This window comes from Durotheca rogersii (assembly GCF_024521655.1).
Source record: "Durotheca rogersii strain YMJ 92031201 chromosome Unknown GGS23scaffold_15, whole genome shotgun sequence".
Taxonomy (NCBI): Eukaryota; Fungi; Ascomycota; class Sordariomycetes; order Xylariales; family Xylariaceae; genus Durotheca; species Durotheca rogersii.
The window spans coordinates 163259-178846 of record NW_026251246.1 but is presented as its reverse complement, the minus strand read 5'-3'; the positions used below and the strand labels follow the sequence as shown (position 1 = coordinate 178846).

Here is a 15588-nt window from a genome sequence, read left to right as displayed (position 1 = left end):
TGACAAATTCTTGACCTTCTTCAGCTCGCCTGATGCCAAGCTGACTCCTAAGAACTCCGGCCCTTATCTAGGACCAAGTTTACAAGACATCCATCCTACTTCCCTATCGCACCGTCCCTCTAACAAACCCCACGACCACGCAATGCGAGTAGCTTCGCGTATTCCGCCGAATACCGCAAGGACATCATTTAGATCGTCGTTGACGGCTGAGCTCGGGGGAGGTTTGATGCAATGAGGGCGAACTTGTCGAAGTTGAAGGCGGAATTGGGTTTTGACAAAATGCTGGAGATTATTATTACTGTTGCTAGTAGGCGAGAGATTCGAAGGCTTTGCAGCGCTAGAAGATCAAGGGCGACATTCTGCAGAACTACACAATCGGTTAGGAGGCACACTCGAACGAAACTGTGCCACCTTACCTGGTTGGCGAAGCCGCTCTAACGAGTTCGGGGTGCAGGAAACGCTCGCGCCTCTGCAGATAGAATTGAACAGCGCGCGGAAGACATCAAGGCTTTCCCTCATAGGATGATTAGCCTTGGCGACCTTCAACCGCGGGATGCGCCATGCGGATGGGAAGTTGGTAAGGTGGGGAGGGTCGAAAGGGACTGAAGGGAAATATGGTTCGCAGCACTTGAGAATTTGCCGCCTAGCTACCTAGCTGATTGCGTAACGCTACGCAAATATCACGTGCCCAGATACTGATATGTCAGCTGTGATTGTTACGTAACCCCAAAGGGTTCGCTGACCCCATACTTGAAATATTACATATTTTGAACTACTTCCCGTTTGTCACATTCACGGCAATGGATTCCATAATCGCAGATAGTTTCACTGCCAGCGGCGGTCCTACGTACAGAAAACATTTCATTCCACTTGAGTCTAATCCCGATGTTTTTAATAACCTGATTAGTCTCCTAGGCGCCTCTCAATCTCTTGTTTTTGAAGACGTCTTATCCCTTGACGAGCCAGACCTCCTTCCACACCCTGCCGTTGCATTGATCTTGGTGTTTCCAACAACTAGTAACTATGAAGCTAGGAAGGTCGCCGAAGACGCAGCGCGCGGGGAATACAACAGCAGCGAGGATCACGAAGATGTCCTATGGTTCAAGCAGACTATTAACAATGCCTGTGGGCTCTATGGAATACTTCACGCGTTGGCAAACGGAGAAGCGCGGGGTGTGATTGGTAAGACTTCCTGATCTACTCAACTTAGGTAGTGATCTCGATCTAACAATAGGCAGAAACGGGCTCTCTCCTTGGTCACATCTTCAAGTCCTGCTCCTCATTGCCGTTGTCCGAACGTTCTCTTTTTTTAGAAAACTCCGAAGAACTAGAAAAGGTATATAAGGAGGTGGCGGTGCAAGGCAGCTCAGAAGCCCCAGATAATCCGGAAGACGAGGTTGATTACCACTACGTGTGCTTCGTCAAGTCTCACAGAAGTGGTCGATTATACGAACTGGATGGCGATCGGACTGGCCCGATAGATAGGGGACAGGTTCTTGGCCCTCAGGATGATGTGCTCGCTCCAGGTGGATTGAACGTAATTCGAGAGTATATCGAACATGAGCGAGGAAACTCGAATTTCGGTCTTATGGCATTGGTAAGGCGAGGGGGAAGTAACTCTGTCCTACAGACGGAGCCTCTCAAATAGGAATTGAACGAATACCGGATGGCCTCCACCCTCTTCAGCTAACTGGGCCGCAGATTTACCGTTGCCCGTGACTGCTGTCCAGTTTAAAGGTGAAACAGCGTATGTCGAGAGAATCGTCACGGCTTGGTGAGAGTTCCAGGATGCCGCTATATGTAGTGGTGTCCACCCCTCCTGGTCAACGCCGTTGACATCAGCCCCCGCCAGCAGGAGTGCCTCAACAATTTTCATAAAATTTCCATCCAACCGACCATAAGCTGGACCAGCAAGCGCTTGATGTAACACAGGCAACCCACTGGGCGTTGCGTTTTGGTTAACATCTGCTCCGAATTTTACCAGAGTCGCAGTCGCGGCTGCCCACCCGTACTCCACGGCCCATGCGAGCGCGGTTCTCCCAGACCAGTCTATAGCGTCGATGAGAGAAGGGATTGTTCCCTGGGCAGAGATATAAACAAGATAGTCTTCTAGCGTTCCGTAGCTTCGATTGATGCCGAGGAGCACTTCATGGAGTACGGTGAATCCTCGGGTAGCATAATACTCGCGCCAAATATCATCGACCGGTCTTCCAAAGATTCGCCCGACATGACCAAGAGAATCGAAAAAATCCTGACGGTTCATCGCCGCCTCGACCAACGTGGTCTCAATCATCGTTTCCATAGGCGTACTAAATTGAAAGCTTGTCAGTCACGAGCACAAAGGAGGATCCAAACTAGAGACGACGCACTTCCCAATATCGTCCAGCCAGCAAGTATTAGCGCCAGCCTCCACAAGAGCGTTGCATACCTCCAAGGCTGCTCCCATACCGCGATTTCGCCAACAATAATATGCTCCATACTATGGCTGGTTAGCCCCCGTGTTTAAGTGAGGACGAATGGGTCTTACGTAGAGCAGTCCAAGGCCATAAGGGTCCACTGCATCAATGCACGCCTCGCCAAAATGCCAAAGCCTTCTCATTCCGGATATGTCACCGTTTTGTACGCAAATGAAGATAGGCGAATCGTATGGAATCACGACTGGACCCCGATAATAGATCTGCTCAGACGGCCGGTGGATTTGTGGACCCGTAGGTTCTTCAATCCAGGGGGAACGTAGTCGTAGTTGACTGTTAGGTTGATTTCTTTGCGAAACTTCTCCGCTTCGGTTGTGCTCGAAAGCGTCTAAAACGTCCCACGTAAACGGCTCGAGTGCAATTTTCATAATATCTTTGGCTAAGGAACTGGCTTCGTGACTCTTTGACTGATCGGTAATCCCTAATTCGTAAAGACGATTTACCGCAGCATCAAATTCCTCTGCCGGAAGTCGCCGGCGGTCTTCCCAGCTGACCAGAGTTAGCCAGCGATTGGTTTATGGATGAAACAACTCTTACATGCTGTCATTTACCTGTGGAAGGAGGAATAAAGGGCCATAATCGTCACGTCGCGAATTTTCGGTCCCATATTCTTTTTTCCACAGCTGCCGGCAGAGCTTCGTATACCTCCACCCCGCTGAGACCAAAACTTCAACGCGCTCTCTGAGGGGTATCAGATCTTCACGTACCACCTTTGATCGATAGATAGCGTGAAGAAGACGTTCCTTAGCCTTGTCCGAAACTCTAGTGGCGCCATTACTTAACAAGCGCGCCAGGGAATAGAAGAACACAGCATAAAACCTCCAGCGGATCGTTTGCCACTCTCTATCGACGCAGACTTCTCGACAGGCCAGATAAGCCTTTCCCACAGTGACCTCCGCGGATTCCTGGACGGCCCAAGGTGAGTCCTCCGTAGCCAACGACTTCCAAAATAGCGAGGGAATTACTTTGACCCTTCCAAACCACTCAAGAGTACCCTCGCTCAGGCAAACCTTTTCTATTCCTAGGAGCGTACGCAGCGCGAAGCTAGTCCTATTCACACCTCGTCCACCGCCAGATCTCGGTCGTCTGAACACAGTTCCTAATGAGTCATATACTTTCTTGAAAAATGGATGCGTTTCATGGTCTTGGAGCACCTTCTCAAGACTGCAATTGACGTCGAACTGTTCAAGGTATTGAATAATATCCGCAATAGTAGACATCTTGACGGCGATGAAGTGAACGATAATATTCGATGCCTGAGTTCGGGGAATTACTACGCGTATTAGGAGTACGACGTTACCTCCAGATAGCCCTGGCTCCACCCTAAGAACGGATTTCCTGTGATTCCCCAACCTTCTACAGCCTGCGACCTGAAAAGACCAACAAGCGACAGCTCTGTCGCTTGCTGGTCTTTTGGGGTCTAGTGCGAGTTTAAGGGAACGGCAGGAATTTCAAGCACTGTGGGTTGGTGGCAGAACCTACTGTAGCGGCTCTTAGCAATAGCTGTTGGTGCGAAAACTGTTCCACCCTTGCGGTCCAAAAACCATATCCGCCTGGAAGGGTATGGCTGGGCATACTTCTGCACCCCTGCTCGGATCCCATGTCCTCCAACTGAGCCAGGTGACGGACAGCCATCCACCAGTCTTTTAATTACAGGAGTAAGCATCCCAAGCTTCTGCTTGATCGTGTGCCTACAAGCCAACAATATCAAGTCGCTCTACATGGGCTTGCACTATGTAACGAGAGCGTGTCCTGTTATATGCAAGTAAACATCACTGCATCTGCATGGTTGCTGCATGACCAGTTGAGAAAGGTTACCTACATCCGTGTTGCAGCCAACACAGTTACGATGAGTCAGATAGAGGGGCAGTCGCAGGGCTGCGAAAAAAACATTAAGCAACTAAAACGTAGATAAAAAGGGCAAAGAATGTCTTATGGACTGATAAATCGCAGGACAACTATGTCATGTTCTGCGCTGCCCAAGGTTGTTAAATCTCGAAGAACAGCTCACTCTTCGAAATACAAGTCGTATGTAGGATTATATGAGGACTTTTCTTTGTATAGCTTGCTGACAAAAATTCAAGACAGCTCACGTCTACGGAACATTAGCTAAGTCCTCAAGCAAAACAGTCACCACATCACAGAACTCTTCACCAATCCATTATCTCCTCAAAGGCATGTCCCTTGGGTCTCCTTACTCATACACCTGCCCCAACAGCATCCCTAATGAGCGTTATCTCCAGTCGATCTGATTGATTGTTTGGCGTGACTTTGCTGATCATTATCATTCTTTATCAAGAGAAGCCGAACGCCATGGACTCTATCTCGACAAGCATGACTACAACTTGCCGGACCTTTGGTTGTAATCAAACAGGGATTGGAATGGGAGCGAAATGTCCAAAGTGTGGCTGGGTGCGGCCAATCGACGATGCCGTTGACTCCGAGTCAGTGTCTGATGTGATGGGGGGGGGTTCTGCATATGGGGAAATTCGATATTTCGCAAATGTGCCTTCACCAACTAGGCTGTTTACTGAACTTGAGATTTAAAGCAGACATTGAAATCAGGACTCAGGGGAAGGTTGTTAGGAACCAGACACTTTCTATTGCACATGCGGGGTGAAGTGGGGTCTCGTTTACTTCTGAAGTGGGGGGGAGGCCGGGGTTGGATGCCTAGCTGTAATCCGACTCTTTTTTCTGGCTATAAAACAATAAAGTCGCTCGCTCAAGTTTGGCTGTTTCTCCCGACGCTGAGTCTTTGTTGTTCAATTTGACTCCCTCTGTAAAACAAAACACACACAATAACAATCGCTCATGCCTCAAGTCACGATGCCGCCTAACCAAGACGGCGGTCTATTGCCTACGCTTAACTGGGCTATCACTAACCATCCTGTTATCCGAGCCCAAGTGGACGACTGCTTCAACCGGACCAATTGGGAAGCCATATGCGAGAGTGCCTCACGTGCCAATAGTGGGCGACCCTGTAAGACACTTCCAGACTGCATAAACGGCGGCAACAACCTGGCTCGACTACTCGAGTTCCAAGACGGCACTCGCTGGGTCGCCCGCATCCAGCTGCGGGAGTCGACTCCGGAAACGTCCCGGAAGATGCAGACCGAAATCGACACCTTGGCCTTCCTCAAAACCGCCACCAACGCTCCAGTGCCCCAGGTCTTTGCCTTCGAGCTTGACGGTGCGAACCCGGCGGGCGTAGCTTTTGTGTTGCTCGAGTTCCTTCCGGGGAAGACGGCCATGGACGAAGCTCGCGACTATAACTGGGCAGGTTGGGGCCTCATCCCGCGCCAGTACCGGCAGACGTTCTATCGCTCGATGGCTGCAGCTCATGTGAGTTGAGTCGCTCGGCTTTCTCGAATTTAATGCCGATACATTACTATAGAAATGTCGGGCCAACACAATCCAGTCTCTCAAGCCAGTCGGTCAGTGATCAAAGAGGTGATCAAGAACTAAATCAAGCGCGCATTGTAGGTCCAGATCGCCTCGGCGCGTCTTCCCCAGATCGGGACCGTTACCCGCGATGCGTACGGAGGTTTCATCGTTGGGCCTATTCCCGGCATTGGCGGACCATTCGAGACAGCGGCATCCTTCATCCAGGCGTGGGCCGCTACCATCAAGTACCCTTATAACGAAGACTACCTCCGCCAATCCGTTCCCTCGTCGGTGGTCGACGAAATCTTGAAGGGGGTTGATGAGTTTCCAGGCCGGCTGGCCAAACTGGCTTCCAGCGGCAAGTATTTTACTTCAAAGGGCCCCTTTCCGATACGCCACGCCGATCTCTTCCACAGCAATGTCATTGTCACCAAGACGTTTAACGTGCTGGGAGTAATCGACTGGGAGGGAGCTTGCACGGTGCCCTGGGAGCTGGTTGACGCTCCCTGTTTTTTAAGCACCATACCTCGCCTCCTGAACCCGCCGGAACAGTACGACGAGGCAGGCCGGCCGCTGGACTCAGATGAGGTAGGGATGTGGGCGGATGAGGAGGCTTACGCGGCGATGGTGCGAGAGGCTGAGCGAAATGCCCATGCAGATCACAGACTGTCCAACATGCTCGCAGACAAGGACGCTCAAGACTTGGCTCGCACTATCCATCTGTTTCCCCAGGGCAAGGCAGGGTTTTACGGTCGAGCTTTGGATTACTTTGAAAACAAGTAGACAGACAGCACGCTTGTTATCATACCGGAAGAGCAGCGCCCTGCTTTGCAAGTGACCGCAATGAAGAAGGCAGAGCTGCAATCTCGATTTAGTCGTTATTGAAATAGCTCTGACAAGGAACAGATTTGGACCACCTTGGTCCTAGGAATAGACTCCACTCCCTACCTTCCAGGACTCAATGAGCATTCGCCTATTTTGAGACTTGGGCTTTTGAATACAATACGTGTATCGTCTGGGTGCCACTCAGCTGTCGCGCTTGTCCAGGAACTTCCATGGACCTAATATCGAGGTCCGAAATTTCAACTTCTCTTGAAAAGAAACCGCGGACTAGGGAGTTTGGGATGCTGCTGTTAGCTTCCCAGAACTACGTAGAAAGTAAAGAATTCCTGGTTGACGATAAGCGGACACATGTTCGACCTTATCATCATCTCAAAAGTAGTCTCGTAACATGCCATTCCACAGTTGGTCGAGTACCACTCGAGGTCTTCTGGTCGTGCCGAGTTCACATCGATTACCGGCGCTCCGGCAATTGCCTCCACGTCTCACATCTGACGTGTCAGCCGGGAATTTCATACCCGCCTACCTGTCCGAGAATTTCGATTTGCCGGAACCGTGCTCGGGAATAGGGCCCCGTCTCGTTGTCGACGGCACAAAATCATGCCGTCGGGTTCTCTCGTGAGCAAAACCCCGAGTAGGAAACCGGGTGCTACGGGGCGGAGACGGCGAGGTTGCAGCTTACTGAGCGACAATTACGATCCTGATGACTGGCATTTGCTGCCTACGCTTTGTCTGATGTCGCAGACCAGCTTACCCAGTCCTTTGTAACTTACCTTACCGTTTAACCGGATTTAACGAGAACCCCGCTTCACACCGAGCTTTATCTTTGTTCCGTGTATGCTTCGCGGCTGGTCCGCTTCCTGTGATCGCGCGATATTAGTTAATAAACAACCAGTACACGAATCATCAAAAAGCTAAACTGTTAATTAAAAAATGAAATCAAAAGTAAACTAAACCAAAAACAAAGATGACAGAATTAACAATTTTATTTAAATGTATGCATTTATAGGTCGGATTTATAATAATCTAAAGATGTATATATATAACGTTAAAATCATCTATTTATTCAAATACGTTTAAACTACTATACGAAAGTATATTACTTTAATCATGTTCATGATTAAATGTTGCTTCGAGGTATATGTTGAGAAATTTAAGAAATGTACTAGTAATCGTAGTGATAATAATAGTATAGCTACTTAATAGTCTAACTGCGTAGTAGTGGCGGTGGTGGCGGCTCAAGTAACCGAAAAACCTCACCTTAACCTGTCAATAGAATATAATTATTTAGGAGCCAATAGAATCTTTAGGAAGCGGTAACCCGCTTTGGGGTGAGATGCAGAAGATCGGTTGGGCTGGTCTGTATACTCCTCCTTTGTCTGTACCTCGTCTGACGCAAGCCATGCTTACGGTGGCTAGTAAGCTAGCTGGGTAGAGGCGGAAATGAGGAAGTATGAAGCGTATATATTTAAAAGGTGGGCATCTCCTCTGTTGCAACACACGTTAGTGACTCGCTATCTGGTCAATTCCGAATCTGTCTTGATAATGCGTCTACACAACAGTCCGGTCTCCCTTCTCTCCCTGGCCTTCGTATACCAGCGGGCCTATGCTAGCCCTCTCGCGCCGCCAGAGTGTTCGCTCGAAAACTTGAGGAACCTGCTATCGGCAGCTGACGGTCCGGTTGCACGCAATGCCACCGTCCTATCCGTCACCGCCGTCCCGGCTAACGGTGCCTATGGCGACCGCGATGTCTACCCGGACACCCCGCAGATGTTCGCGACGGGCCTCCCGGAGCTGTGCGCCGTGGAAGTCAACGTAACCTCGTCCGAATCGTCCGCGTATACGTTCGCGCTGTTTCTGCCGACCGAGTGGGAATCGCGATTCCTCGCCGTCGGCGGGGGCGGCACCGCCGGGTACATCAACTTCCTAGACATGGCAGTCGGCTCCCACCAGGGGTTCGCGACCATGTCGACGGACAACGGCCACCGCGGCGGCGTTTTTGATGTCGAGTGGATGCTAAATGCGCCGCAGAAGCAGATCGACTGGGGCTGGCGCGCCATGCACGGCTCGGTCGGGCTCGCGAAGCAACTCGTCCAGGGCTACTACGGCGGCGCCGGGATCCGGTACTCGTACTACACCGGCTGCTCCAACGGCGGGCGCCAGGGCCTCAAGGAGGCGCAGGTCGACGCCGAGAGCTTCGACGGCTTGCTCATCGGCGCGCCGGCTTGGTGGATCAGCCATATGGTCAGCTGGGACACTAAGATTAGCAAGGACTTCTACCCGGCAAGCGACCCTAAGAGCATTCCTCCAGCGTTGTTCTCGCTCGTCGCTGCGACGGTGATAGAGCAGTGCGACGGGGCCGACGGGGTCGAAGACGGTATCATCAGCTCGCCCGAGCGCTGCCACGCGGACCTCGGAGTGCTCTCTTGCGACCTGGTAAGCGCGAACGCGACCGCCGCTTGCCTCACCCCCGTGCAGCTGCAGACGCTGCAGCGCATCTACGCCGATTACTACGTAGGGTCCGAGATGGCGCACCCGGGCCTCGAGCTATCGTCCGAGGCCGGATGGTCCGATCCCTTGTTCACGGGCGGCGAGCCGCTGGCTTACGGTCTGGGGATCCTGCGGTACGGCGTGTTCGGGGACCCCAACTGGCCGCTCGACGCGTACAACGACAGCGTCTATGCGTACGTCCGGGACTTCCCGCTTATGCGTCAACTCGACGCCGACGCCTTCGACATGTCGCCCGTCAGGGACCGCGGCGCCAAGATCCTCATGTACCACGGGCTCGCGGACCCGCTCCTCGTCACGCGCGGCTCGACACACTTCTACGAGCAGGTGGCGCGGGCGACGAGCGGCGGCGCCGCCAACGCCACTACGCCGGCGTCCATGGATGACTGGTTCCGGCTACTCCTCGTGCCGGGGCTCCAGCACTGCGTAGGCACGCCGCCCGGCGTCAACGCGCCGTGGAACTTCAACGGGGCGGCACAGGCGACGGTGCTCGGCCCCGGTGAGTGGTCGGTGCCCGGGTTCCACGACGCTGACCACGACGCGCTGCTGGCGCTCGTGCGGTGGGTGGAAGACGCGACACCCGTTGACCGCCTCGTTGCCACCACCTGGCGCGACGCGGAAGCCCCGGACTCGGGTGTCGCGAGGCAGCGCCCGCTATGCCCGCACCCGCAGAAAGCAGTGTACGACGGGGTCGGCGACGTCGACGAGGCCTCGAGCTGGCGCTGCGCATGAGAGGCAAGCGAATTCCATTAGGAACGGCGGCCTGGCGAAGAAGGGGGCTAGAGTACGCTTCTCTAGTCGATCGCCGACTGAGAGGGTTTTTGGTGTCGTTGGTAAAGACGGGGAGTTGTGGTTGGTTAGGTTTAGTTCCGGTCTTGCTGGTCTTGGTAAAGTATGGACTGTGTTGTCTCGACAGCGAGTTGCCCCCTAATAGCGACATTGATCCCGAGCAGGTTTTAGCTCATACCAAGCGGTCGTAGTAACATCGCGTGTGCCGAGTCGGTACTAGGAAGCCTCACTTACCCGCTTTATATCTGGTAGCGAGTAAGCGGCTCGGCGAGTAGGAGACCGTCTGCTGCGGGTGTTTCCGCCGCCGGGAAGCGTGAGTACGATACATATCTTAGATCGATTTCGCATAGTGCGCACGCCGTTTGAGCTCTCCTAGATTTTGCGTTGACCACCCGCTCTAGGCGCTCGTTTGCTCTTTGCCAATCACCACCCTTTTTTGCTACTTCTCGGGGAGTACTTCTTCCGCCTTCTAAGTGTAGATACCTGTATTCCAACCGCGCTGGAGACTGTTGCTCATTCTGACTTCCGCGGCTCGCCGGGTGGCCATGTTGTCCGCGATCCCTGCGCACTCTACCATGGGGCGAAGTTAGTTGAGCTAACGTAGTACGGCCACATTCGCCTACGAAGTGGGTGATAGGTACCGGAAGGATCGTAGTGATATCAACTCCCGCTGGCTGTTATTGGGGCTACCTTCTCTCAGCACTGCTAGCGGCTGATCTGCATGTTTTCGAAGGACAGCCTTGGACATGGTCTAAGGGGACTGTGTAGATTGCCTTCTGGTGCCCGTTTTGATCCGGTTCCCCCTCCAACTTGTCGGAGCGGACTGGCTCCGTCAGCGTGGAAGGGATTCACGGAAAGATAAGAGGAGCAGAGGGGAAGAGAGAGCTTAGAAAAGGTACGCACCGGCTATCTATTCGAACAACTGCAGGACGGGCAGCAGCAACAGGAACAGGGGAACAAGCTGTCCGAACCCGAGCCCGTTCTCGGTCTCGACCTCGCGATCCGCCATCACTCCGTGGCCCGACTGGCACGTTCCTATGAGGTTGTAGTAGCCGACGGCATGTCAGGCTATCTCCTCCAGCACCGTCTCAAACTCCGAGGCGAGCAGGTACCACATACAAAGGAACGCACCCTTGGCGATCCGGCAACGCCAGCCCCTATTCCACCACCACGGCTCGGGCGACGGGAACTCACAGCCCCTGTCGTCAATGAGGCGATGCCGCAGCTTCTTCATCCAGCAGCCCCGTTCCCTCTGCCAGAGCGAATGGATGGCGGGCAGGTGCCTGTACAGCACGAAGGAGATCTGGGCGATGGTCCACTGCCGCGGCGAGCCACCCTTCTCCAACGGTATAAAGCAGTTCGCGGGGCAGTTAATTACGTCCCACCACCCGGCGTAACCGGAAATGTACACGACGTAGAGGAGCATGCCGGCCATCATGCTCATCAGCACGGCCCGGATGATAGTAGGCAGGGCCGCCTTAAACTACCGCGGGCGGCCCTGACGGCGAAGGCCGGCGTCGGGCTTGACGCAGGCGTTGAAGTGCTTGACGACGTGGAGGGACAGGAGGTGGGTATTGGAGCTGAACCAGACGAAGTTTGTGACGGTGTCGACGTGGTAGACGGCGATGGAGCCGTCGGCTAGCTTCTTTAGGCAAAGCAACGAGAAACGCGGGCCCCGTCACCAGCTGCTGGTCGGTCAGGCACATGGCCATGTCGTAGAGCACAAACTACCACATCTCAGCGCGCGCCTCCCCGACCGACGCCTGCAGCCGCTCACACACCTAGGTACGGAAGAATCCGTCGATCGGGTTGATGGCTCGCGGGTGGCTGGGCTTGGTCGAGCGCGAGAGCAGCAGGCACACGATTGCGGCGACGAGGGTAAGGCTGACGCTGGCAGCAAACGCCACTATAACCTGCGCGTGTGTTCACGAGTGTCAGCGGTACTGGCCCGTCACGATCGTCGGGAAGGGGGATGAGAGCGTACCCCGATGCCGGCAAAATCCGGGTCTGCCGACAGCAGAGGACAGTCGCAGCTCGGGAAGTTGTCGCAGGTCCAATCGTCTCGGGGGATATCGTAGGCGACGCCCACATGCCGGTCGTGTTTCCAACAGGTAATTGCTCGACTCCATGTTGAGCAGTGGGCCGTATTGTTAGTGATAAAGCCTGGCTCGGAGAGTCGAGAGGAGCTGCATGATTCGGTCGAAGGAATATACTACGGAAAGTGTGTAGTATCTGAGGGTAGTTAAAGGCAAGAGACGGTTCGCTGTATGGGCCAGAGCCCCCGAAACGCCAGAGTAAGTTTTGCCCTCTCTCTGTTCGTCCGTCTATCGCTTGGGTGCCCGGCTTTTTTTTCTCTCGTAGCCTCGTCGGGTTTCCAATAGTTTCGCCATGGCGAACCGGCCAGCACAGGCAGATAGGTACCTGACCTGCGAGCCACGGCGCCTAATCTAGTCCTACAAACCGTAGTAACCGTAGGCGACCTCCCCCACCCCTAATCATGCACTTGGTTGGCGGAGCAAGGCGAGGAGGTCATCATGAAATCCAACCATCGCTGGCCTCCTCCCCATGACGGCGAGCCCACCGCTTAGATCCGGTTTCAGACGAAGGAAAACCGAATGCTCCACCGTCCCCGATCTGAGAGTGCCTGGCGATAAACATCAAACATCACCTCGAACCCGCGATCGATCTCCGGCAGATAGCGAACGAAGCTAGCTGCCGTGAACTAGCTGAGGTCCGGTGCGGCCTCCAAAGCTCAGGTACCGCCACCCTTTGGGAAAAAAAAAGAAGACGCCGGTTCTCGCTACGCCAGAAGAGCCTCCGTGCCGCGGGGATAGCGCCTCGCCAATCCGGACAGCGCAGGCTTTGACTCGGGTGCAAGTCCGCCCTGGTTAGTAGGTAGGTAGGTGTTCCTCACAGAGCCCCAGTAAGAACGTTGGTCAAATCGTGCTGTGGCTTTCTTCCGCACGAATGCGCCTTCTGATCTGCCTTCCAGGTGGCTCCACCACACCGCCGACCCTTCGCTGCTACACAAAACGCCCTTGTACGAAATACAGCCGTGCTGTGCGGTCGCGGTGAGAGATAACTGGATGCTCAAAAGCTACGGAAGGCTCGGTTGTCGTTGGCTGAATATCCGTTTTATCGCGAGCTCTAGGGCTCTCTAGTTCAGGCGCCATTCACTTTTCTCTTCGCGATATCTAATTGCGATCATCATGTCTCCAGTTATTCGGCGGCTTTCTGTACTTTCTAGAATGCCTCGCTTCTCTCTTTTCCGGGGTCTTGTAAGCCCTGTAGCCCACGTGCTCACGTCTGGAGAGCTTCATACGCAACATTTCCCCAAGTCCAAGAAGTGCCAAGAGGTGCCAAGCCTCAAACGGCAACGGTTGCGTGAGGAGTTAATCGGATAGCCAAGATGCAACGTGCTGAGAGCCAGTTTCCTAATGGATTGACCGGCGTGCATATCGGATTTTTTTTGATATCGAGCTTCCCGAATGGGCGAAGTCCTCCCGAAAGAGACACAGCCTACTGCGTGATAGTTTCGTAGATAGCTCCCAGCACACTGGGTCGGCGGCTCGTCCGACGGCCGGCATCATGTTACCCTCGTACGCGATGCCGAGGTTGGGATGGAATTAGAGGTAGTATAAATACGTAGGGGCCCATCGCTGACCGAGAATGTGGGAAGCCTCAAGGCCTACCGTCCGCTCCAACCCAAAGCGCGGCCCCCACAATCTTCGATACGATGCGTCCGTCTCTCCCCTCGGCTCTCGCCGGTGGGCTGCTCGTCCAGGGCGCCACCGCCCTCTGGCTCTTCCCCGAGGCTCGCAACTTCATCTATATCGTGCCCGATGGTTACGGCCAGGCTAGCCAGACGATGGCTCGCGACTACGTCTCGCTGCTGCGGAATGGAGAGAATCCCAAGGCACCCGTGAGCATCCAGCTTGCCGCCGACAACATGGTCATTGGCCTGGTCCGCACTCAGGCGAGCGACAATCTCATCACCGACTCGGCGGCTTCGGCTACCGCGTTTGGCTGCGGCGTCAAGACATACAACAACGGTACGTATTCCGTTTGCGGACGTGAGCGCCCGTCTCTGATTGACTCTAGCCATTGCCGTCGATGACGATGGATTGCCCGTCGGTTCTATTCTCGAGGCCGCGAAGCTCAAGGGCTTCAAGACGGGTCTCGTGGTAACGTCGACGATTAACCACGCAACACCAGCATGTGAGTTAATTTTCGTCTTGCTGGTGCGTTTCGAATTCTGATCTCCCGAAGGCTACGCGGCGCACGTCAAGAACCGCAACTCGTACGCCAAGATTGCCGAGCACGAAATCGGGTACTCCCACCCCCTCGGGCCCGTCGTCGACATTCTCCTGGGTGGTGGACGATGCTATTTCAAGCCGCAATCGGACCCTACCTCGTGCCGGAAGGACGACGTTGACTTGTTCGGGTTCGCCAAAACGAAGGGTTTCCGCGTCCTGCAGGATCGTGCTGGTTTCGACGAGCTCAAGAAGGGCAAAGCCAAGGCTGCTGATCTGCCCTACATCGGTCTGTTCAATGACGGTAAGTTACTATATGCTCTCGATTGGCAAAACTCTGCTTATAGGCTTGCTAGATCAGATGATGTACGAGATCGATCGATCCCGCCAGCCTGAACAAGAGCCCTCGCTGCTCGAGATGGTGGAGACCGCGCTCAATTCGCTGGACCGCGCCACTAAGTGGAGTTTGAAGGGGTATTTCCTGATGATTGAGGCCTCGCGAATTGACCACGCCGGACACGCCAACGACCCCGCGGCTCATCTTCACGACACCATCATGTACAACGACGTGATGGGTTTCGTCAGGGAGTGGATCGACCTGCACCCCGACACCATAATGCTGTCTGCTGCTGACCATGAGTGCGGCGGACTGACATTGAATGGATTCAACCCCCTCCCTCTTAAGCAGGTTTCCATGTCCATTGAACAAGTGAATCGCCTATGGGGAGATTTCAATGGAACCGACCGCAGGGAGTATCTGGTCGAAACCATACTGCCCGGGTACGGGCTCGCTGGTCTCTCGGATTCCGAGATCGACACGATCCTCCGCAACAACAACCTCGGTGGAGACTTGACCAGTCGTCTGAGCAGGAAGGCGGGTGTCAATTGGTCGACCGGTGGCCACACGGCGTCGGACGTCACCCTGTACGGGTACGGAAACGGCTGGAGGGGAGGTAACCTCAAGTCGGACATGGCAGGAAACCACGACAACACGGAACTGCCCAAATATATCGAAGGAGTCTTGAAGGTGAAGTTGGACGATGCGACGAGGGAGCTTCGCCGTCGCGGCACCGACTGGGTTGGGAAAAGAGAGGTAGCTGGCCCCGATCACGTCCATGACCACGACCATAACCACTAGATGAAACCGATTCCGTGAGGAAGCGGGATTGGTATCAGCGAACAGCAATGGTGCAATGCCGCATGATCGTAAATCCAGTCTTTGTTTAATGATGTTGGTAAACGAATGCCGACGCTAATCTATCGTGAACGTAACCTCTATTTGGAGCTTTTGGGGTATCACACACCACTGCCAACCGGATTCGTCCCTTTTTCCCTTTTAC

At 54.0% G+C, this 15588-nt stretch overlaps 6 protein-coding genes across 6 annotated transcripts; 4 read left to right on the top strand and 2 right to left on the bottom strand.

Annotated features, from left to right (window-relative positions):
* Positions 1-757: 757 nt before the first annotated feature.
* On the top strand, positions 758-1899 carry GGS23DRAFT_119106 (ubiquitin carboxyl-terminal hydrolase, family 1). Its single transcript, XM_051511058.1, has 2 exons — positions 758-1182; positions 1239-1899. The coding sequence occupies exons 1-2, from the start codon at positions 801-803 to the stop codon at positions 1646-1648; spliced, it is 792 nt and encodes a 263-aa protein (XP_051370632.1). The 5' UTR covers positions 758-800; the 3' UTR covers positions 1649-1899.
* A 3278-nt stretch (positions 1900-5177) lies between these two features.
* GGS23DRAFT_573791 (uncharacterized protein) lies at positions 5178-6895 on the top strand. The gene is made up of 2 exons (XM_051516702.1): positions 5178-5816; positions 5958-6895. Exons 1-2 carry the CDS (start codon positions 5286-5288, stop codon positions 6639-6641), a joined length of 1215 nt encoding a protein of 404 aa, XP_051370631.1. The 5' UTR covers positions 5178-5285; the 3' UTR covers positions 6642-6895.
* Positions 6896-7863: 968 nt separating this feature from the next.
* Positions 7864-10433, top strand: GGS23DRAFT_573788 (tannase and feruloyl esterase). Its single transcript, XM_051516701.1, has 2 exons — positions 7864-10133; positions 10230-10433. The coding sequence occupies exon 1, from the start codon at positions 8142-8144 to the stop codon at positions 9936-9938; it is 1797 nt and encodes a 598-aa protein (XP_051370630.1). The 5' UTR covers positions 7864-8141; the 3' UTR covers positions 9939-10133; positions 10230-10433.
* On the bottom strand, positions 10326-11529 carry GGS23DRAFT_118935 (uncharacterized protein). The gene is made up of 4 exons (XM_051511057.1): positions 11127-11529; positions 10899-11030; positions 10637-10681; positions 10326-10565 (listed from the first exon to the last, which is right to left on the bottom strand). The coding sequence occupies exons 1-2, from the start codon at positions 11437-11439 to the stop codon at positions 10906-10908; spliced, it is 438 nt and encodes a 145-aa protein (XP_051370629.1). The 5' UTR covers positions 11440-11529; the 3' UTR covers positions 10326-10565; positions 10637-10681; positions 10899-10905.
* On the bottom strand, positions 11479-12124 carry GGS23DRAFT_597940 (uncharacterized protein; the record flags this gene model as incomplete). Its single annotated transcript, XM_051518703.1, has 4 exons — positions 11479-11633; positions 11785-11908; positions 11980-12002; positions 12085-12124. The coding sequence occupies 4 exons, from the start codon at positions 12122-12124 to the stop codon at positions 11479-11481; spliced, it is 342 nt and encodes a 113-aa protein (XP_051370628.1).
* Positions 12125-13565: 1441 nt separating this feature from the next.
* Positions 13566-15539, top strand: GGS23DRAFT_118880 (alkaline phosphatase). The gene is made up of 4 exons (XM_051511056.1): positions 13566-14047; positions 14097-14213; positions 14265-14552; positions 14605-15539. The coding sequence occupies exons 1-4, from the start codon at positions 13732-13734 to the stop codon at positions 15384-15386; spliced, it is 1503 nt and encodes a 500-aa protein (XP_051370627.1). The 5' UTR covers positions 13566-13731; the 3' UTR covers positions 15387-15539.
* Positions 15540-15588: the final 49 nt, after the last annotated feature.